Source organism: Hypanus sabinus, chromosome 7 (genome assembly GCF_030144855.1).
Source record: "Hypanus sabinus isolate sHypSab1 chromosome 7, sHypSab1.hap1, whole genome shotgun sequence".
Lineage (NCBI taxonomy): Eukaryota > Metazoa > Chordata > Chondrichthyes > Myliobatiformes > Dasyatidae > Hypanus > Hypanus sabinus.
In genome coordinates this window covers 161,702,386-161,725,564 of record NC_082712.1, presented here as the reverse complement: position 1 = coordinate 161,725,564, position 23,179 = coordinate 161,702,386, and the positions used below count along the sequence as shown (strand labels likewise).

The 23,179-nt window shown below is 51.2% G+C and overlaps 1 protein-coding gene across 4 annotated transcripts in view; it reads left to right on the top strand.

Moving 5' to 3' along the window:
* ano5a (anoctamin 5a) overlaps positions 1-23,179 on the top strand; it is a 210,787-nt gene that overhangs the window by 62,223 nt on the left and 125,385 nt on the right. For 2 of the 4 annotated variants that reach the window (XM_059976029.1, XM_059976031.1), the window contains exon 3: positions 18,570-18,623. The exons of the other annotated variants lie outside the window; for them this stretch is intronic. In XM_059976029.1, coding sequence (XP_059832012.1) covers positions 18,570-18,623 — 54 coding nt within the window. The remainder of the gene's footprint in view (positions 1-18,569; positions 18,624-23,179) is intronic. 4 annotated transcript variants of the gene reach the window in all.

Below are 23,179 nucleotides of genomic sequence, written 5' to 3'. Positions count from 1 at the left end.
TGACTGAGCGAGGGGGTGATGGGGCGGTGTGTGTCTGAACGAGGGGGGGATGGGGCGGTGTGTGTCTGAGCGAGGGGGGGATGAGGCGGTGTGTGTCTGAACGAGGGGGGGATGGGGCGGTGAGTGTCTGAGCGAGGGGGGGATGGGGCGGTGTGTGTCTGAGCGAGGAGGGGATGGGGCAGAGTGTGTCTGAGCCAGGGGGGTGATGGGGCGGTGTGTGTCTGAGCGAGGCGGTGATGGGGCGGTGTGTGTCTGAGCGAGGGGGGTGATGGGGCGGTGTGTGTCTGAGTGGAGGTGGTGGGGCGGTGTGTGTCTGAGCGAGGGGGGTGATGGGGCGGTGTGTGACTGAGCCAGGGGGGTGATGGGGCTGAGTGTGTCTGAGCGAGGGGGTGATGGGGCGGTGTGTGTCTGAGTGGAGGTGGTGGGGCGGTGTGTGTCTGAGCGAGGGGGTGATGGGGCGGTGTGTGTCTGAGCGAGGGGGGTTGATGGGGTGGTGTGTCTCTGAGCGAGGGGGTGATGGGGCGGTGTGTCTCTGAGCGAGGGGGTGATGGGGCGGTGTGTGTCTGAGCGAGGGGGTGATGGGGCGGTGTGTGTCTGAGCGAGGGGGGGATGGGGCGGTGTGTGTCTGAGCGAGGGGGGGGATGGGGCGGTGTGTGTCTGAGCGAGGGGGGGATGGGGCGGTGTGTTTCTGAGCGAGGGGGGGGATGGGGCGGTGTGTGTCTGAGCGAGGGGGGGATGGGGCGGAGTGTGTCTGAGCGAGGGGGGGGATGGGGCGGTGTGTGTCTGAGCGAGGGGGGGGATGGGGCGGTGTGTGTCTGAGCGAGGGGGGGATGGGGCGGAGTGTGTCTGAGCGAGGGGGTGATGGGGCGGAGTGTGTCTGAGCGAGGGGGGGATGGGGCGGTGTGTCTCTGAGCGAGGGGGGTTGATGGGGCGGTGTGTCTCTGAGCGATGGGGTGTTGGGACGGTGTGTGTCTGAGCGAGGGGGGGGGATGGGACGGTGTGTATCTGAGCGAGGGGGGGATGGAACGGTGTGTGTCTGAGCGAGGGGAGTGATGGGGCAGAGTATGTCTGAACGAGGGGGGGATGGGGCGGTGTGTGTCTGAGCGAGGGGGGTGATGAGGCGGTGTGTGTCTGAGCGAGGAGGGGATGGGGCACTGTGTGTCTGAGCGAGGGGGGTGATGGGGTGGTGTGTCTCTGAGCGAGGGGGTGATGGGGCGGTGTGTCTCTGAGCGAGGGGATGATGGGGCGGTGTGTGTCTGAGCGAGGGGGTGATGGGGCGGTGTGTGTCTGAGCGAGGGGGGGGAATGGGGCGGTGTGTGTCTGAGCGAGGGGGTGATGGGGCGGTGTGTGTCTGAGCGAGGGGGGTGATGGGGCGGTGTGTGTCTGAGCGAGGGGGGGGAATGGGGCGGTGTGTGTCTGAGCGAGGGGGTGATGGGGCGGTGTGTGTCTGAGCGAGGGGGGTGATGAGGCGGTGTGTGTCTGAGCGAGGGGGGTGATGGGGCGGTGTGTGTCTGAGCGAGGAGGGGATGGGGCGGTGTGTGTCTGAGCGAGGGGGGTGATGGGGCACTGTGTGTGTCTGAGCGAGGGGGGGATGGGGCGGTGTGTGTCTGAGCGAGGGGGGTGATGTGGCGGTGTGTCTCTGAGCGAGGGGGGGGATGGGGCGGTGTGTGTCTGAGCGAGGGGGGGATGGGGCGGTGTGTCTCTGAGCGAGGGGGGGGATGGGGCGGTGTGTGTCTGAGCGAGGGGGGGATGGGGCGGTGTGTGTCTGAGCGAGGGGGGTGATGGGGCGGTGTGTGTCTGAGCGAGGAGGGGATGGGGCGGTGTGTGTCTGAGCGAGGGGGGTGATGGGGCGGTGTGTGTCTGAGCGAGGGGGGGATGGGGCGGTGTGTGTCTGAGCGAGGGGGTGATGGGGCGGAGTGTGTCTGAGAGAGAAGGATGGGGCGGAGTGTGTCTGAGCGAGAAGGATGGGGCGGAGTGTGTCTGAGCGAGAAGGATGGGGCGGAGTGTGTCTGAGCGAGAAGGATGGGGCGGAGTGTGTCTGAGCGAGGGGGGGATGGGGTGGAGTGTGTCTGAGCGAGAAGGATGGGGCGGAGTGTGTCTGAGCGAGGGGGGTGATGGGGCGGAGTGTGTCTGAGCGAGAAGGATGGGGCGGAGTGTGACTGAGTGAGGGGGGGGATGGGGACGTGTGTGTGTCTCAGCGAGGGGGGTGATGGGGCGGTGTGTGACTGAGTGAGGGGGGGGATGGGGCGGTGTGTGTCTGAGCGAGTGGGGGGCTGGGGCGGTGTGTCTCTGATCGAGGGGGGTGATGGGGCGGTGTGTGTCTGAGTGAGTGGGGGATGGGGCGGTGTGTTTCTGAGCAAGGGGGGTGATGGGGCACTGTGTGTCTGAGCGAGGGGGTGATGGGGCGGTGTGTGTCTGAGCGAGGGGGGTTGATGGGGTGGTGTGTGTCTGAGCGAGGGGGTGATGGGGTGGTGTGTGTCTGAGCGAGGGGGTGATGGGGCGGTGTGTGTCTGAGCGAGGGGGGGATGGGGCGGTGTGTGTCTGAGCGAGGGGGGGGATGGGGCGGTGTGTGTCTGAGCGAGGGGGGATGGGGCGGAGTGTGTCTGAGCGAGGGGGTGATGGGGCGGAGTGTGTCTGAGCGAGGGGGGGATGGGGCGGTGTGTCTCTGAGCGAGGGGGGTTGATGGGGCGGTGTGTCTCTGAGCGATGGGGTGTTGGGACGGTGTGTGTCTGAGCGAGGGGGGGGGGATGGGACGGTGTGTGTCTGAGCGAGGGGAGTGATGGGGCAGAGTATGTCTGAACGAGGGGGGGATGGGGCGGTGTGTGTCTGAGCGAGGGGGGTGATGAGGCGGTGTGTGTCTGAGCGAGGAGGGGATGGGGCACTGTGTGTCTGAGCGAGGGGGGTGATGGGGTGGTGTGTGTCTGAGCGAGGGGGTGATGGGGCGGTGTGTGTCTGAGCGAGGGGGGGAATGGGGCGGTGTGTCTCTGAGCGATGGGGTGTTGGGACGGTGTGTGTCTGAGCGAGGGGGGGGGATGGGACGGTGTGTGTCTGAGCGAGGGGAGTGATGGGGCAGAGTATGTCTGAACGAGGGGGGGATGGGGCGGTGTGTGTCTGAGCGAGGGGGGTGATGAGGCGGTGTGTGTCTGAGCGAGGAGGGGATGGGGCACTGTGTGTCTGAGCGAGGGGGGTGATGGGGTGGTGTGTGTCTGAGCGAGGGGGTGATGGGGCGGTGTGTGTCTGAGCGAGGGGGGGAATGGGGCGGTGTGTGTCTGAGCGAGGGGGTGATGGGGCGGTGTGTGTCTGAGCGAGGGGGGTGATGAGGCGGTGTGTGTCTGAGCGAGGGGGGTGATGTGGCGGTGTGTGTCTGAGCGAGGAGGGGATGGGGCGGTGTGTGTCTGAGCGAGGGGGGTGATGGGGCACTGTGTGTGTCTGAGCGAGGGGGGGATGGGGCGGTGTGTGTCTGAGCGAGGGGGGGGATGGGGCGGTGTGTGTCTGAGCGAGGGGGGGATGGGGCGGTGTGTGTGTGAGCGAGGGGGGTGATGGGGCGGTGTGTGTCTGAGCGAGGAGGGGATGGGGCGGTGTGTGTCTGAGCGAGGGGGGTGATGGGGCGGTGTGTGTCTGAGCGAGGGGGGGATGAGGCGGTGTGTGTCTGAGTGGAGGTGGTGGGGCAGTGTGTGACTGAGTGGAGGTGGTGGGGCGGTGTGTGTCTGAGCGAGGGGGGTGATGGGGCGGTGTGTGTCTGAGCGAGGGGGGTGATGGGGCGGTGTGTCTCTGAGCGAGGGGGGGGATGGGGCGGTGTGTGTCTGAGCGAGGGGGGGATGGGGCGGTGTGTGTGTGAGCGAGGGGGGTGATGGGGCGGTGTGTGTCTGAGCGAGGGGGTGATGGGGCGGTGTGTGTCTGAACGAGGGGGGGATGGGGCGGTGTGTGAGCGAGGGGGGGATGAGGCGGTGTGTGTCTGAACGAGGGGGGGATGGGGCGGTGAGTGTCTGAGCGAGGGGGGTGATGGGGCGGTGTGTGTCTGAGCGAGGGGGGGGAATGGGGCGGTGTGTGACTGAGCGAGGGGGGGGATGGGGCGGTGTGTGTCTGAGCGAGGGGGGTGATGGGGCGGTGTGTGTCTGAGCGAGGGGGGTGATGGGGCGGTGTGTGTCTGAGCGAGGGGGGTGATGGGGCGGTGTGTGTCTGAGCGAGGGGGGGGATGGGGCGGTGTGTGTCTGAGCGAGGGGGTGATGGGGCGGAGTGTGTCTGAGCGAGGGGGTGATGAGGCGGTGTGTGTCTGAGAGGGAAGGATGGGGCGGTGTGTGTCTGAACGAGGGGGGGATGGGGCGGTGTGTGTCTGAGCGAGGGGGGGATGGGACGGTGTGTGTCTGAGCGAGGAGGGGATGGGGCGGAGTGTGTCTGAGCGAGGGGGTGATGGGGCGGAGTGTGTCTGAGCGAGGGGGTGATGAGGCGGTGTGTGTCTGAGAGAGAAGGATGGGGCGGTGTGTGTCTGAACGAGGGGGGGATGGGGCGGTGTGTGTCTGAGCGAGGGGGGGATGGGACGGTGTGTGTCTGAGCGAGGGGGGTGATGGGACGGTGTGTGTCTGAGCGAGGGGGTGATGGGTCGGTGTGTGTCTGAACGAGGGGGGGATGGGGCGGTGTGTGTCTGAGCGAGGGGGTGATGGGACGGTGTGTGTCTGAGCGAGGGGGTGATGGGTCGGTGTGTGTCTGAACGAGGGGGGGATGGGGCGGTGTGTGTCTGAGCGAGGAGGGGATGGGGCGGAGTGTGTCTGAGCGAGGGGGTGATGGGACGGTGTGTGTCTGAACGAGGGGGTGATGGGGCGGTGTGTGTCTGAGCGAGGGGGTGATGGGGCGGTGTGTGTCTGAGCGAGGGGGGTGATGGGGCGGTGTGTGTCTGAGCGTGGGGGGTTGATGGGGCGGTGTGTGTCTGAGTGAGGGGGGTGATGGGGCGGTGTGTGTCTGAGCGAGCGGGGGATGGGGTGGTGTGTCTCTGAGCGAGGGGATGATGGGGCGGTGTGTGTCTGAGCGAGGGGAGTTGATGGGGCGGTGTGTGTCTGAGCGAGGGGTGGGAATGGGGCGGTGTGTGTCTGAGCGAGGGGGTGATGGGGCGGTGTGTGTCTGAGCGAGGGGGGTTGATGGTACGGTGTGTGTCTGAGCGAGGGGTATGATGGGGCGGTGTGTGTCTGAACGAGGGGGGGATGAGGCGGTGTGTGTCTGAGCGAGGGGGCTGATGGGGCGGTGTGTGTCTGAGTGAGGGGGTGATGGGGCACTGTGTGTCTGAGCGAGGGGGGTGATGGGGTGGTGTGTCTCTGAGCGAGGGGGTGATGGGGCGGTGTGTCTCTGAGCGAGGGGGTGATGGGGCGGTGTGTGACTGAGTGAGGGGGTGATGGGGCGGTGTGTGTCTGAGCGAGGGGGTGATGGGGCGGTGTGTGACTGAGTGAGGGGGTGATGGGGCGGTGTGTGTCTGAGTGAGGGGGTTTGATGGGGCGGTGTGTCTCTGAGCGAGGGGGTGATGGGGCGGTGTGTGTCTGAGCGAGGGGGGTGATGTGGCGGTGTGTGTCTGAGCGAGGAGGGGATGGGGCTGTGTGTGTCTGAGCGAGGGGGGTGATGGGGCGGTGTGTGTCTGAGCGAGGGGGGGATGGGGCGGTGTGTGTCTGAACGAGCGGGGGATGGGGCGGTGTGTGTCTGAGCGAGGGGGTGATGGGGCGGTGTGTGTCTGAGCGAGGAGGTGGGATGGGACGGTGTGTGTCTGAGCGAGGGGGTGGGATGGGACGGTGTGTGTCTGAGCGAGGGGGGGGGATGGGACGGTGTGTGTCTGAGCGAGGGGAGTGATGGGGCAGAGTATGTCTGAGCGAGGGGGGTGATGGGACGGTGTGTGTCTGAGCGAGGGGGGGATGAGGCGGTGTGTCTCTGAGCGAGGGGGGTGATGGGGCGGTGTGTGTCTGAGCGAGGGGGTGATGGGGCGGTGTGTGTCTGAGCGAGGGGGGTTGATGGTACGGTGTGTGTCTGAGCGAGGGGTATGATGGGGCGGTGTGTGTCTGAACGAGGGGGGGATGAGGCGGTGTGTGTCTGAGCGAGGGGGCTGATGGGGCGGTGTGTGTCTGAGTGAGGGGGTGATGGGGCACTGTGTGTCTGAGCGAGGGGGGTGATGGGGTGGTGTGTCTCTGAGCGAGGGGGTGATGGGGCGGTGTGTCTCTGAGCGAGGGGGTGATGGGGCGGTGTGTGACTGAGTGAGGGGGTGATGGGGCGGTGTGTGTCTGAGCGAGGGGGTGATGGGGCGGTGTGTGACTGAGTGAGGGGGTGATGGGGCGGTGTGTGTCTGAGTGAGGGGGGTTGATGGGGCGGTGTGTCTCTGAGCGAGGGGGTGATGGGGCGGTGTGTGTCTGAGCGAGGGGGGTGATGTGGCGGTGTGTGTCTGAGCGAGGAGGGGATGGGGCTGTGTGTGTCTGAGCGAGGGGGGTGATGGGGCGGTGTGTGTCTGAGCGAGGGGGGGATGGGGCGGTGTGTGTCTGAACGAGCGGGGGATGGGGCGGTGTGTGTCTGAGCGAGGGGGTGATGGGGCGGTGTGTGTCTGAGCGAGGGGGTGGGATGGGACGGTGTGTGTCTGAGCGAGGGGGTGGGATGGGACGGTGTGTGTCTGAGCGAGGGGGGGGGATGGGACGGTGTGTGTCTGAGCGAGGGGAGTGATGGGGCAGAGTATGTCTGAGCGAGGGGGGTGATGGGACGGTGTGTGTCTGAGCGAGGGGGGGATGAGGCGGTGTGTCTCTGAGCGAGGGGGGTGATGGGGCGGTGTGTGTCTGAGCGAGGGGGTGATGGGGCGGTGTGTGTCTGAACGAGGGGGGGATGGGGCGGTGAGTGTCTGAGCGAGGGGGTGATGGGGCGGTGTGTGTCTGAACGAGGGGGGGATGGGGCGGTGAGTGTCTGAGCGAGGGGGGTGATGGGGCGGTGTGTGTCTGAGCGAGGGGGGTGATGGGACGGTGTGTGACTGAGCGAGGGGGGTGATGGGGCGGTGTGTGTCTGAGCGAGGGGGGGGATGGGGCGGTGTGTGTCTGAGCGAGGGGGTGATGGGGCGGAGTGTGTCTGAGCGAGGGGGTGATGAGGCGGTGTGTGTCTGAGAGGGAAGGATGGGGCGGTGTGTGTCTGAACGAGGGGGGGATGGGGCGGTGTGTGTCTGAGCGAGGGGGGGATGGGACGGTGTGTGTCTGAGCGAGGAGGGGATGGGGCGGAGTGTGTCTGAGCGAGGGGGTGATGGGGCGGAGTGTGTCTGAGCGAGGGGGTGATGAGGCGGTGTGTGTCTGAGAGAGAAGGATGGGGCGGTGTGTGTCTGAACGAGGGGGGGATGGGGCGGTGTGTGTCTGAGCGAGGGGGGGATGGGACGGTGTGTGTCTGAGCGAGGGGGGTGATGGGACGGTGTGTGTCTGAGCGAGGGGGTGATGGGTCGGTGTGTGTCTGAACGAGGGGGGGATGGGGCGGTGTGTGTCTGAGCGAGGGGGTGATGGGACGGTGTGTGTCTGAGCGAGGGGGTGATGGGTCGGTGTGTGTCTGAACGAGGGGGGGATGGGGCGGAGTGTGTCTGAGCGAGGGGGTGATGGGACGGTGTGTGTCTGAACGAGGGGGTGATGGGGCGGTGTGTGTCTGAGCGAGGGGGTGATGGGGCGGTGTGTGTCTGAGCGAGGGGGTGATGGGGCGGTGTGTGACTGAGTGAGGGGGTGATGGGGCGGTGTGTGTCTGAGCGAGGGGGTGATGGGGCGGTGTGTGACTGAGTGAGGGGGTGATGGGGCGGTGTGTGTCTGAGTGAGGGGGGTTGATGGGGCGGTGTGTCTCTGAGCGAGGGGGTGATGGGGCGGTGTGTGTCTGAGCGAGGGGGGTGATGTGGCGGTGTGTGTCTGAGCGAGGAGGGGATGGGGCTGTGTGTGTCTGAGCGAGGGGGGTGATGGGGCGGTGTGTGTCTGAGCGAGGGGGGGATGGGGCGGTGTGTGTCTGAACGAGCGGGGGATGGGGCGGTGTGTGTCTGAGCGAGGGGGTGATGGGGCGGTGTGTGTCTGAGCGAGGGGGTGGGATGGGACGGTGTGTGTCTGAGCGAGGGGGTGGGATGGGACGGTGTGTGTCTGAGCGAGGGGGGGGGATGGGACGGTGTGTGTCTGAGCGAGGGGAGTGATGGGGCAGAGTATGTCTGAGCGAGGGGGGTGATGGGACGGTGTGTGTCTGAGCGAGGGGGGGATGAGGCGGTGTGTCTCTGAGCGAGGGGGGTGATGGGGCGGTGTGTGTCTGAGCGAGGGGGTGATGGGGCGGTGTGTGTCTGAGCGAGGGGGGTGAAGGGGCGGTGTGTCTCTGAGCGAGGGGGTGATGGGGCGTTGGTTCTGACAGCACTGGCCCCCTTCCTTCTCTAACAATTGTCTTTGCTCTCCTCTGCTGATCAATGTGTCATCTCTAGATGACAGATGACAAAATCTCAGCTATGTAGGACAGTGGTCCAGTCTTGTCCTTAATCCTGCGAAGTACCCAGTTTTGGTCTTCTCTGTTGTCCTTCATCAGGACTGCTTTGCAAGGTGTAAATATCTGATCTCCTTGTTTGAGGAACCCTCAATTTGCCTCAGCTGTTTAACCTGCATACTCTTCCTAAGATTGGATCTGAAGAGATTCAAACCTGACCCAGGAACAGCATAGCCAGTGAGTCATTGTTTGTGGAGTGTGCTGCATTGTGATATGCAAGGAGGAAGTTAGTGGGCCTCTGAATCGGTATCAGTGTAGTGTGTTCTGCTGACATCGCTCACAGTGCATTCTTTAGACTCCAGACAAACCTTTCCGCTGAGCCATTTATAGCTAGGTGCAGATGTAATATGGCTTATGCCATTCATTTTCAGGAATAACTGAGACTCTTCCATCACAAGCTGTGGTCCATTGTCACTGACTAAGTGTTCTGGAACACCAGTCCTTGTAAAGCTTCTCATCAGTGTGTGGGGGCTATTGAGATCACTTCTGGCCACTTTCTAGCTGGATCCACTACTACCAAGAAATTTGTGGCCGTGTATAGTCTGGCAAAATCCACATGACTCTTCTGCCAGGGCAATGTAGGCCATTGCCAGAGATGGAGAGGCACTGCTCTTGGCATCGTCTGGACATGTTGGCATCCCAAACTGTGCACGGTGAGCTGCCCAATCTGCTGATCTATCCCAGGCCACCAGGCAAAGTTTCGAGCCAATGCTTTCATTTTGAAAGTCCTCCAGCACTTTAGCTCTCAGTCTTAATGGTTCCACAACTCTCAATCCCCACATAAGGCAACTCCATCAAGGGCAATTTTTCTGATAAAGATGGGGGAACTGGAGTTTCTCTGCACATTCCAGATATTTTGGGTGGCCATGTAGACTTGAGACACTATGGGGTATTTTCTGTTTCCCTTTTGATCATCTCTGCTTAAAAAGCAGGCTTTTGATTTGCATTAGGGAGAATGCTTTAAGAGTTGTATCCTCTTCTGTAAATTTTTTTTGTTATTTCCTTTCCAAGGGTAAACAGGACAATCCATCAGTATTTCCATGTTTAGTCATCCTCTTCAAATTGATCTTGTAATTGTGATCCCCAAGAAACAGAGCCCACCTCTGCATTCGTGCTGCTGCTATCAGTGGAACATCCTTCTGTGGATTGAAAAAGGACACCAGTGGTTGATAATCAGTAACGAGGGTAAACGTTGAGACATTTTACACCACATACCAGAATCAAGGCCTATTTTTTCTCTGCAGCACCAAGAGAACGTAATGCAAAGGCAATGGGAAGTTCACTTTAATCACTTACGCGGCATGACTGCACCTGTACCATCAGGCGAGGCATCGCAGGCCAACTTCAGGGGCCAAAGTGTACCATAATATACGAGTAAAGTGTCCGATGTCACCATCTCCTTTAGCTGTTTGAAAGCCACCACACACTGACTTGCCCACTATCATTTCTTCCTGATCTGTAGTGATGAGTTCAAGGGTTGGAGCACCGTAGCCAGATCTGGCAGGAATCTGTTATAGTAAAAGATAAATCCTAAAAAGGACCACAACTCTGACACATCCTTTACACTTGGGGCATCCACCACTGCTTGAATTTTCTAAGCAAACTTGTATAATGCTTGTGTGTCATTGGTGTGACCACAGTAAATAATTCACAATTGTTGCATCATGCTCTGAGACCATAATCTTCCAATCTTTTTGAAGCTGTCTTGAGATTTTGGAGATGATCCTTGTCAACCTTACCGGTAACGATGATTCACCCAGGTAACACTGAGCGCCTGGACGGCGTTGCAGCAATTGGTCCGTAACTTTATGCCAGAGTGCTGGTACAGGTGCTGCTCCAAAAATAAGCCTATTATAGCAATAAAGCCATTTGCGAGTAAGAAACGCTTTGGACTCTTCCAAATTCATCTGAAGGTAGACCTCGGCTAAGTCTATTTTGCTCTAGCGTTTCCCTTCAGAAAGTTCGCAAAGGTATCGTCCATCCTGGGCAGAAGGCATTGATCTACTTTCAGTACTGGTTTCATGGTGACCTTAAAGTCACCACAGGTCCTGACAAACACATTTTTCTTGGCATCTGGACCACTGATGTTGTCCATGGGCTCCACTCAAGCTTGGAAAGAGTTGCTTCAGCCTCCTTGTGATCCAGCTCACAGGCAACTTGATCATGGATGAGATAAGGAACTGGCTTTGGGCATGGCATTTTCATTGAACACCATTTTACCCTTTATATGTTTAATAATGTCATCCTTGAACACATGTAGCATCATCCAGTAACTTTCTTAATTTGCATGCTAGGTCACAGCAGCTGGTACAGGGCCAGACATTAAGAACTTAAAGTGCTGTGTGTCTAACCCATCAGCAAGTTGCTCATTCGTGGAAAAAGTGAATGAGCTGGACTTTGTGTTGCTGATGATGCTACCTGAATTAGATGCATCAGACAGGTCGGTTTGTGAAGGCGGTGTACCGTCTAACAATTTTGGTTGCTCCTCGTGGACCCCGTTGGACATTGTTAACGTGGAATACTGCAAGTCCAATTCACTGATTTATTGGCAGATGACGGGGAAACTGCGAGGCTTTGGTTGTAGCAAGGACAAGGCCTCAAGCCCCAGTGTCGCCTATTAACAGCCACCTGGAAGAGAAACATTGGAGATGTTGTGCCAAGGACAGTGTGCTGCTTGAATCCAATCTGGAATCTGAGCCATATTGTGTTTGACGGCAGACTGCTGTAATATTCATGGATTTGGGGTCTAGAACTACATATTTTTTTGTGTGACTGTATTTTACTGTTACCTTGTATGTGCTTACTATCTTATTTGTGCTACATGAGCATGGTGCGGTGTATAACTGTTGGTACTGTTTTGCACCTTGGCCCCAGAGCGAAGCTGTTTTGTTTAGCTGTGTTAAACTTTGTTGCATTTTCTGCAAGTTTTGCTTTCAGACCTGCACTGCTCTGGAGTATGTGAGTCCCTGCCACAACGGTAACACAGTTTCTTCGGCCAGGCAGATTTCTGCTTTGACATTGCAATTTTGTTTATGCTCCCTTTCATTCCTAACTGCAACTCCATTTCTTCTCTGCGTACAGTTTCCATTGATACAGTGATTTCAACCTCTCTCTTAAATGGGAGTTGTGCTTCAGTTAGAAACAATTTTGAATGTTTATCTTGTTAGATTCCATAAACTAAGCTATCTCTTAGTGCATCCACTGAACTGACAATGCTCAGACACTCTTCTCATTTCAGTCACATACACTGCAATGGAGGCCCCTTCCATTTGATTCTGCTTATGAAGCCTAAAGCATTCTGCCATTAACAATCATTTTGATTCTAAATGATTCTGCATTACTTTCCTAATAGCAGCAAAGCTCATTTGGGCTGGTTCCATTGGAACAGTTAGACTTCAAAGGAGAATTGTATGCTCTTTCACTTAATGCAGTTAGTTAAACTGGTACTTGTTTCTCATCAGCTATTTCATTTGCTTCAAAATACTGCTTATTTTGCTCAAAATACAATATCTAGTTATCTCTTATGCAGTTAAGCATATCTATCTTTCAGGTGTAGCCTGCTTTTTTAAAAACTTATGATTATTATCATCCTGTACTCACTATTTATGAGCCAATGTATTCATCAGTTTTCTGCTTTTTTTATAACTCGATCGTCTTTCCTTTCCAAAGGAACCACATGCTATGCTTTTAAAAAAAAAACTCTTTAACATCTCTCTTCTTTTTACAAAGATTAAAAAAATGTAATGCTTCAACATGTAGGTCTCGCTTAGTGGCGCAATAATATCAGCGCCAGACTTCGGAGCGAAGGTTCCCGAGTTCGAATCCAAGTCGGGATGAGCATCGAACTAGCAACTTGGCCTCGTAAAAACAAGAATATTTTGCTACGGAAACACTGTTATGATGTTGCCCCGATAACTCCACTGCTGAGTTGAGGGCTATTCTTCTTCTTCTTCTTCAACGTGTAAGTTATTGATTCAAATTCATCGTAAATCATTGTAACCCACTGACTGTCATGGCTCCCAGGACTATACCTTTCCTACTCTGTTACTTGTAAACAAAAAAGCCATCCCCCTTCTCTCAATTACTTCATTTCTGTTGCATCTGCCCTCAGTATGAGGCTTTTCATTCCAGAATTAAGGAGATGTTCTCTTCATTCAAAGAAAGGGACTTCCCTTCCTCGCCGTTAAAGCTGCCCTCAACCACATCTCTACCATTCTGCGCACGTCTGCCCTCACCCCACCCTTCTGCCACACCGCTGTTGATAGAGTTCCTCTTGTCCTCACCTACTACACCGTCAGCCTCTACGTGCAGCACATAATTCTCCATAACTTTTGGCAACTCCGGAGGGATCTCACCACCAAGCACATCTTTCCCTCCCCCACCACCATTCTGCTTTCTGCCAAGGGTTGCTCCTTTCCTTGTCCATTCATCCCCCCTCACTGATCTCCCTGCTGGCACTTAACCTTGCAAGCAGAACAAGTGCTACACCTGCCCCTACACCTCCTCCCTCACTACCATTCAGGCCCCCAACTGTCTTTCTAGGTGAGGCAACATTTCACCTGTGAATCTGTTGGGGTGATCTACTGTATCCTGTGCTCCCGGTGTGGCCTCCTACGTATTGGTGAGACCTGACGCAGATTGGGAGAGCACTTTGCCAAGCTCCTAAGCTCCTCTGCCAGAGAAAGCAGATCTCCTGGTGTCCACCCATTTTAACTCCGATTCTCATTCCAGCATGTCAGTCTATGGCCTCCTCTACGGTTGTGATTAGACCAAGCTTAGAGGTGGAGGAGCTTCACCTCGTATTCTGTCTGGGTAGCCTCATACCTGATGGCATGAACATCGATTTCTTGAACTTCCAGTAATGACCCCCTTCCCACCTTCATCATTCCCCATTTTTCTCTCTCTCTGTCACCTTTATCTCCTTATCATTCCATCAGCTCCCTTTGGTGCTCCTTCTTCTTCTTTCTTCCATGGCCTTCTCTCAGATTCCCCCTTCTCCAACCCTGTATCTTTTTCACCAATCAACTTCTCAGCTCTTTATTTCCACCACTCCCCAGAACCCCCCCCCCCCCACTTTTTTACTCCAACTCCTCACCATCTTCTCCAGTCCTGATGAAGGTTCTCGGCCTGAAATGCCGACTGTACTCTTTTTCCATTGATGCTGCCTGACCTGCTGAGTTCCTTAAGCTTTCTGTGTGTGTTGCTTGGATTTCCAGCATCTGCACATCCCCTCTTGTCGTTGTATATCTTCCTCATTACCACTGATATGTTTTGTTACTCCAAGACACAAAACTAATTGAAGTAAAAACGCAGAGCCAGGAATAACGTGACTTAGTTTCATTTTACTTTTAAGCGAGGCACACACTTATGATGCAGTGGCTTAATGATGTATTCCTGTACCTTTACATATGACTCGTATTGAATTGTATAAACAACAAAGAATGCTTAATCAAACAATATATTTTCAATATTACCCAGATATCACAGAAATATTAAATACACAACACTGATTCTCTCTGCATGGGGTAAAGGGGCTGTGTGTGCGTGTGTGAGAGAGAATGTGGATGAATGAATGAATGTACATGAGCATGCTGCCAAAGGTTGTGGTAGAGGCTAATTCATTAGGGACATCTGAAAGACTCTTAGAGAGGCACATGGATGAAAGAAAAACAGAGGATTATATGGGAGGGAAAGGTTAGATTGATCTTCGTGTAAGTTAAATGGTTGGCACAACATCATGGACTAAAGGGCCTGGACTGTTCTGTGTTCTATATTTTCTGCATGATTCTCATATCCTCAGTTCCCTTGGCATACTAAAATCAGTTGATATCATCCCTGAATATACTCAGCAACTAAGCACTCACCACTTTGAGTTAAGATTTCAAAAGACTGGTAAGCATCAAGTAAAAAGAAAAGTTCTGATTGAATCCTGAATCATCATCATCATCACTTTGTGTCATGTCGTACGATGTGGGCAATCATGGTCTATCGATGACCATGATTATTCTTGGCAAATTATTATACAGGTGTGATTTGCCATGGCTGCAGAGTCTTCACAAGACAGGTGAATCCAGCCATTCTCAATAATCTTCAGAGACTGTTTCCCTGGCGTCAGTGGTCACATAACCCAGGACTTGTGATATGCACCAGCTGCTTGTACGACCATCCACCACCTGGTCCCATGGCTTCATGTGGCCCTGATCTGTGGGAAGGGAAGGTGGTGGTGGGTGGTGGCTAAGTAGGTACTACACCTTGCCCAAGAGTGACCTACAGGATGGTGGTGGGAAAGCCCTACAACTCTTTTGGTAGAGACATTTCCACACCGCCATCCCTAATCTGAAATTGCCTTCAGATTAAAGACTCTGAGCTGATCCACATTCTCTAGTTCTGTATTCCTTCAGGATGAAGCAGCCAAAAAGAATGAGCATGGAGGTTTTTATTTTCTCTGTGAAGTCTTGGTTGCTCAAGTAGTACTTGATCCGGATTAGACAGGCTCCAAAATACTTCAGTCTTCTGAAAGCAAATACAGAAATCGCAGTCAATAAAGGGCCCCCAATACATTGATGTTGGTGCTGTAAAATAGATCATCAGTTTGCTATTTTGGCTTCTTTCAAGTCAAGTTGCTTTTATTGTCATTTCGACCATAACTGCTGGTACAGTACACAGCAAAAACGAGACATTTTTCAGGACCGTGGCGCTACATGAACAATACAAAAACTACACTGAACTATGTAAACCAATACAAAAACTACGCTAGACTACAGACCTACCCAGGACTGCATAAAGTACACAGGACAATGCAGGCATTACAATAAATAATAAACATGCTTTTTGATAGCCTTGTTGGTAGCCTTTCTAATAACCCCTTGGATTAAGTATGTTGTATCTTTCAATTATCTCCATTTTTCTTTCTAAGTTGCTGGTGAATTGTTAATGTGGAAGGGCTTGAGATTTTTCCAAGGAGTTATTAGTTGGTAGCTTGTATCTGAATCTGAGCCATACAGTGAGTTAAGGTCTCCAGCAAATACTCCAACCATTTAACTTCCTGTCCATCTTTATTTTCCAGTCTGAGATGAAGTCAGAGAAGAGGCTTCTGTTAAGGTTTGAGTTGCGACCTTTGATATGGAAGCACAGAGTGACTCTACAAAATTGTGCTTCTTTCATATTGAGCTAAAGCCAATTAAGCTTAACCATGGATTTACTGATAAAATCAGTTGCTCATATATACTGAATGGCTACCTTATTAGGTACAGGGGTGGAAACTGCTGTAGCCTGCATCTGTAACCCAGGGTTCGATACTCTTCTGCACACCACTGTTGTAATGTATTGTTATTTGAGTTACTGTCACCTTCCTGTCAGCTTGAACTAGTCTGGCTATTCTGAGCTCTCCATTAACCTGCTGTTTTTACCCATGGATCTCCGGCTCACTTGATGATTTTTTGTTTTTGCACCATTCTCTGTAAACTCTAGAAACTGTTTTTGTGTGAAAACCGTAAGAGATCAGCAGTTTCTGAGATACTCAAACCACCCCATCTGGTACCAACAATCATTCCACAATCAAAGTCACAGATCACATTTCTTCCCTATTCTGATGTTTTGGCTGAACAACAACTGGACCTTTTGACCATGTTTACATACTTTTATGTATTGAGCTGCCGCCACATGATTGGCTGAGTAGATATTTGCATTAACAAACAGGTGCATAGCTCTACCTGATGAAGTGGCCATTGAGGGTATAACTTATGTAAAATTTATTTTTCAGTTTGTAGTCACTGGCAAAGCCAGTTATTATCATCTATCCTTAATTAGAATCAGTTATCTTAACTGTAAATTATCAGCTAACACATGGAGATCTTTCATTATTTTAGATATGGTAGGCTTTTTCCATTCAGGTTTGGTGAGACTAGAGCTGGAGGTCATAGGTTTAGGGTGAAAAGTGAAATATTTCAGGGGAACCTGATGGGGAATTTCTTCATTGAGAGGGTGTTTTGGGTATGGAACAAGCTTCCTGCAGAAATATTGGATGTAGGTCTGCTTGCAGCATTTAAGAGAAGGTCAGATAGGTACATGCATGAAAGGGGTATGTCCAGGTACTGGTAGAAATACAGGTCGGTAATGACCAGGTAGGCCAAGGAGCCTTTATCAGTGCTGTGGTATTCTGTGGCTCTAATTGTTCCTTTTTTTTTACAAGTTAGTTTGTAAACTGACAATAACTTGATATCTAGAAACGCAATGGCATGTATTTGTGACTATAATGTAATAAAGCTTCCCTAAGTGCGAAGGAGAGGTGGTCATTCTTGCACAGTTCTCTCTGGTGAGGCAGAAGCTGAGGAAAGGCCTGATCAAAGCTTATAAGATTGAGAGGCATCAATAGAGTATCATTCTCCCAGGGTGAGAATGCCTAATACTACAAGGCATGTGTTTGAGCTATGAATACAGTCGGCCCTCCTTAATCGCGAATTCCGCATGCGTGAATTCAACCAACCGCGAATCGCGAAAACCCGGAAGTGCTCTTCCAGCACTTGTAGTTGGAGCATGTACAGACGTTTTTTCTTGTCATTATTCCCTAAACAATGCAGTATAACAACTATTTACATAGCATTTACATTGTATTAGGTATTATAAGTAATCTGGAGATGATTTAAAGTATACGGGAGGATGTGCATGGGTTATCGTGGATCGGGATCGGAAAAAATCGGAATTTCTCTTACTAAGTAAGTCGGAACAGGTACATCCGGTATTATTTAGTGTCAGTTAGTCAAATGTTTCTCTTAGTATATAGTATATATTTTACCTTTCTATGCATGTAAAACACTTTAAGAACGTATGTTTCAGCGCTGGGCTCGGGAACGGAAGTTTCCGAGTTCGATCCAGTGACAGACCACTTCCGAGCGTGCTCTCCACTATGCCGGGTTGATGTGGAGGATCAAAAACCCAAAACCCAATAATTAATAATAATAGCTTTCAATAAATATAGCTTTCATCGGGGCAGAGCCTTTCTCACTTTATCCTTTAAAATTGTTCCGATCGTTGACCGACGTAGCCTAACGCTTTTCCTTTGACTGATGGCATTTCACCTCTTTCTGATCACTTTATTATTTCCACTTTATTTTCGATCGTGATCCGTGATTATTTTCGTGAACAGAAACACAGTGGATCCAGAGCTCCACTGCTGGGTCCTAATGTCCACCGCATTCAACAGGTTGAATAAGGGACTTGAGCATCTGTGAATTTTGGTATCTGCGAGGGGTCCCGGAACCAATCCCTCATGGATAAGGAGGGCCAACTGTAGTTACATTCCAAGGTGTGCTGGTCAAGTTTTATTTTACACAGTGGTGGATGCCTGAAACATGCTCTAAGGAGTGATAGTCATGCCAACTAATATGGAGGCACTTAAATGATTCTTTGGAAGGCACATGAATATGCAGAGAATGGAGGGATATGTATGGGCAGAAGGAGTTAGTTTAGTTAAACAGTTAGTTAATTCAGCAAAACACTGTGGGGCAGAAGCCTTGTTCCTGATACAAGATCCTTTGGCAGAATCATAATCAGATTAAAAATGATATTGTAACACAGCAGCAGAAAGGGACAGATTGAGAAGGTGAGAATCTTGGAGAAGTGAGTGAGGTGGAAAGGGTTTGAAAGGAAATTTCAGAGCTTGAGGCCTAGGAATCCGAAGACGGAGTTCAAGGTCAGTAGTGGTGTAGGATAAATCAAGGTGTTCAAGATGAAGGCAAAGATCTCCAGAGCTGGTGGGGTTCAGAGAGGGGTACTGTAATTTAATTTCATTAAATTGAGAGATAAACCTGCTTCGCCTAATTTTATCATGTACTTAAAAGATTTCTGTGTACTTTTGTACAATCGACAAGGAAAACGTGATCTATATGGTTAACTATTTACCTTATTCCTCTTTACAGTGACATATTCTCTGCCACCTCTCCAGTTAAATTTTATTTGTTTTATTTCCTCGCCATGCTTGGTTGCCTGTGCCATTCATCTTAACCTCATTTTGTGACCATAAAGGTTGGCTTGCTTGATCTGGAATCTAACATTAGAATCTCTCCTTGATGACTCATCAGGTACTAAGCACTACAACAGAGACTGCTTCTCTCATCTCTGGTCCTCCAAAGATGGTAAGCAGCCATTGCTCACACGTCTGTCTACCTGTGGTGTTTGTTTGCTGTGCATGCTTGAGCTTGGGTTTGTGAAAATAGTGCATGTTTTTACCTTGGTCCAGGGCATGCTTGTGTTTTACCTCCTAATATAAAGTCTCTCTCTCTCTCTCACTCTTATGTAAAACTGTTGTAAGAAAATTCACTCTATCTTGGAGTCTTAAATTTAATTAGGTCCATTGTAGAATGTGATCACTGTACCCTGGTTTCATCCTGAAGATCCTGCCATCATAAGCACCGTTAGCTAGCCCAGCACTTTACAGTACAGGCGACCCGGGTTCAATTCCTGTCGCTGTCTGTAAGGAGCTTGTATGTTCTCCCAGTGACTGAGCAACTTTTCTCTGGGTGCTGTGGTTTCCAAAGATGTACTGGTCGGTGGGTTAATCGGTCATTGTAAATTGTACTGTGACTGGGCGAGGATTAACACAGGAGATTGCTGGGCTGTAAGGGCCTATTCCACATAGTATCTCAAATAAATAGATAGATAAATAAATACATTGATAGGTTCCAAGTACTCACAGTATCTCAAATAAATAGATAGATAAATAAATAGATTGATAGATAGGTTCCAAGTACTCAAGGGACTGAGTTATAGGGGGGTGTTGGACGGCCTGGACGTAATTCTTTCAAAAATAAGAGACTGAGGAATGACCTTACAGAGGTGTATAAGTTAACTTGTATTAGTAGGAAGAACACACAATTGTCAGGGAAAGAGAAACTAAAATCTAGTTTAGTTCGTTTAAAGTGGGAAGTAACTTCATGGTGGGAATGGTGTGCATATGGAACGAGCTGTCAGACGATGTTGAAGCGTGAACAATAATAACACTTTAAAAAGACACTTGGAGGAGTACATGGACAGGAAGGGTTTAGGGGGATATGGGACAAACACAGGCAAATGGGACTGAATGAGTGCCTATTATGGTTGGGATGGACAAGTTTAGACTGAAAGATTTGTTTCTACCTGTGTTACTTTGCCTCTAAATGTTAGTATGGGCTGTATAAATAAAATATCATCAGCCTCAACTAAGACCCCACTTTACAGCAAAGAACTAGACCCCAGAATTAGTCCAATTGTTCCAGTATCTGTGATCGTGGAAAATTTTGTTTAGATATTAGGGACCACTTGAGCTGGGTTCAAGATGGGTTTGTCCCACTGAGGCAAGGAAAGAATGGTAGGAAAAGGGAACCGTGGCTGACGAAACATGTGAGGCAACTCGTCAAGAGGAAAAAGGAAGCGTATGTTAGATATAAGAAGTGGAAAGTAGGAGGGGCTCATGAGAAATTTAGGGTAGCCAGGAAGGAGCTAAAGAAAGGACTTGGGAGAGCTTGAAGGGGGCATGAGAAGGCCTTGGCATGTAGGATTAAGGAGAGCCCCAAGGCATTCTATGCCTATGTGAAGAACAGGAGGATGATGAGAACGAAGGTGGGACCACTAAAGGATAAAGAGGGCAACATGTGCCTGGAGGCAGAGGAGGTTGGTGAGGTCCTAAATGAATACTTTGCTTCAGTATTCACAAGTGAAAAGGATCTTGATCAGGGTGAGGTTGAAACAGAGCAGGCCTGTGTGCTGGACAGTTTGGAGGTTAAGGAAGAAGTGCTGGATCTTCTTTAAAACCATCAAAATTGATAAATCCCCAGGGCAGGATATGATACATCCCAAGTTGTTGTGGGAATTGAGAGAAGAGATCACTGGAGCATTAGCTATGATCTTTGAATCCTCTTTGGCTACAGGGGAAGTGCCGGAGGACTGGAGAATGGCAAATGTAGTTCCCTTGTTTAAAAAAGGTAATAGAGAGAAAACTGGGAACTATAGACCGATAAGTCTTACGTCAGTGGTCTGCAAACTACTAGAAAGGATTCTTAAGGATAGGATCAACAAGCATTTGGAGAAGTACAGTCTACTCATGGGTAGTCAACATGGCTTTGTGAAGGGAAGATCATGCCTCACGAGCCTGATTTTTTTGAAGAGGTAACAAAAGAAATTGATGAGAGTAGGACAGTGGATGTGGTCTGCATGGACTTTAGCAAGGCATTTGACAAGGTCCCTCATGAGAGACTCATCCAGAAAGTCATGAGGCACGGGATAAGTGGAACCTTGGCTGTTTGGATAAAAAACTGGCTTAAAAGAAGAAAGCAGAGGGTAGTTGTGGAAGGAAAGTATTCTGCCTAGAGGTCGGTGACTAGTGGAGTGCCGCAGAGATCTGTTCAAGGACCCCTGCTATTTGTGATTTTTATAAATGACCTGGATCAAGAGGTGGAAGGATGGTTGAGTAAGTTTGCGGATGACATGAAGATTGGAGGAGTTGTTGATGGAGCTGCAGGTTGTCGAAATTACAAGAGGATATAGACAGGCTGCAGAGTTGGGCAGAAAAATGGCAGATGGAGTTCAATCCGGATAAGTGTGAGGTGATGCATTTTGGAAGGACAAACCAGAAGACTGAGTACAGGATTAATGGTCAGTTACTTAAGAGTGTAGATGAACAAAGGGACCTCGGGGTTCAAATCCATACATCCCTCAAGGTCGCTATGCAGGTTGATAGGATAGTTAAGAAGGCCTATGGGATGCTAGGCTTCATTTACAGGGGGATTGAGTTCAAGAGTAGAGAGGTCATGTTGCAACTCTACAAATCTCTGGTGAGACCGTACTTAAAGTATTGTGTTCAATTCTGGTCACCTCATTATAGGAAGGATGAGGAAGCTCTGGAGAGGGTGCAGAGGAGATTTACCAGGATGTTGCCTGGTTTGGAGAACAAGTCATATGAAGCAAGGTTAGCAGAGCTGGGACTTTTCTCTTTGGAGCGTAGAAGAATGAGAGGGGGCTTAATAGAGGTCTACAAGATTATGAGAGGCATAGATAGGGTGGATAGTCAGTACCTGTTTCCCAGGGCACCAATAGCAAACACCAGAGGGCATACATACAAAATTAAGGGAGGGAAGTTTAGGGGAGACATCAGGGGTAACTTTTTTTACACAGAGGGTTGTGAGTGCCTGGATTGATTTGCCACAGATGGTGATGGAGGCTAAAACATTAGGGATATTTAAAAGCCTCTTGGACAGGCACATGGGTGAAAGTAAAATAGACGGTTATGGGGTAGTGTGAGTTTAGTACTTTTTTAAGGGATTATATGGGTCGGTACAACATGGAGGCCTAAAGAGCTTTTACTGTGCTGTAGTGTTCTGTGGGGTTCTATGCTGCGTACGACAAAAGACAAAGCCAGCCACATCAATTATCCTGCTGTCTACCCACTATTAATTACATGTGCTGTGATGAGAGGAGTTATCAAATCTTTTGTTAAATCTTTCTTTCTGTGATCTGTTGTATTTGCCTGGCTGTGATTTGTTTTACTTGAAGAAATAGAGATTTTCACTAGTTGGTGTGATAGACTTGAAATGTAATTACTTATTGTGCAAGTATTTCAACTCTTACATGCTGATGAGATGGAAAGCAGTAAAGACCAAAGACGCTAAACTAAAGTGGGAGGGTAAAGATTCAAAAGGCGCCTGATGTGCAACTTTGCACAGAATCAAAGAGCACTACAGCACAGAAATGGGCCCTTTGGTTCATCTAGTCCATGCCAAACTATTATTATGTCTAATCCCACTACATAGCCCTCCATGCCCCACCAACCTGAAGTGTAACCAAATCCACATCTATCACTTCTGCTGGCAGCTCGTTCCACACTCGCGCAACCCTCTGCATGAAGAAATTTTCCCTCTGGTTCCCCCTAAATATTTCACCTTTCACCCTTAAATCATGACCTCTAGATCTTCTCTCGCCCAACCTCCATTTAACCTATCTATACTCATAATTTTATATACCTATATCAAATCTCCCCTATTTCTCCTACGTCGCAGGTAATAAAGTCCTAACCTATTCACCTTTCCCTAAACTCAGGTCCTCAGCAATAACTTCGTAAATTTTCTCTGTACTCTTACATTGTTATTGCTAGCTTTCCAGTAGGGAGGTAACCAGAAATGCACACAATACATCAAATTTGGCCTCACCAATATGTTCTACAACTTCAGCATAACATCCTAATTCTTATAGTACTCTGATTTATGAAGCCCAATGTGCCAAAAGCTCCCTTTATGATCCCATCTACCTATAACACCACTTCCAAGGAATTGTGGATCTCAATTTTATTCTACAATACTCAATGCCCTGCCATTCCCTGTGTAAGCCCTACTCGCGTTGGACCACCCAAGTGCAACACATCTGTCTGCTTTAAATTCCATTTTTCGTGGGAGGGGGGAAGAAATTACTGGAATTTAGAGTAAATGATGTTCAGATGGAATATGAGGTGTTCATTCTCCAACCTGAGAATGGCTTTATCATTGCAGTAGAGGAGGCCATGGACCAACATATTGGAATAGGAATGGGAAAAGGATTTAAAATAGTTCTATAACTTCTGGTAAATTTCTGCCCCCTATCCCTTCTCTCTTTTTCAATTTTTCCAGTCTGGCTCCCCTCCTATCCCTTCTCTTTGCCTGCTTGTCACCTTTCTGGTACCCCTTCT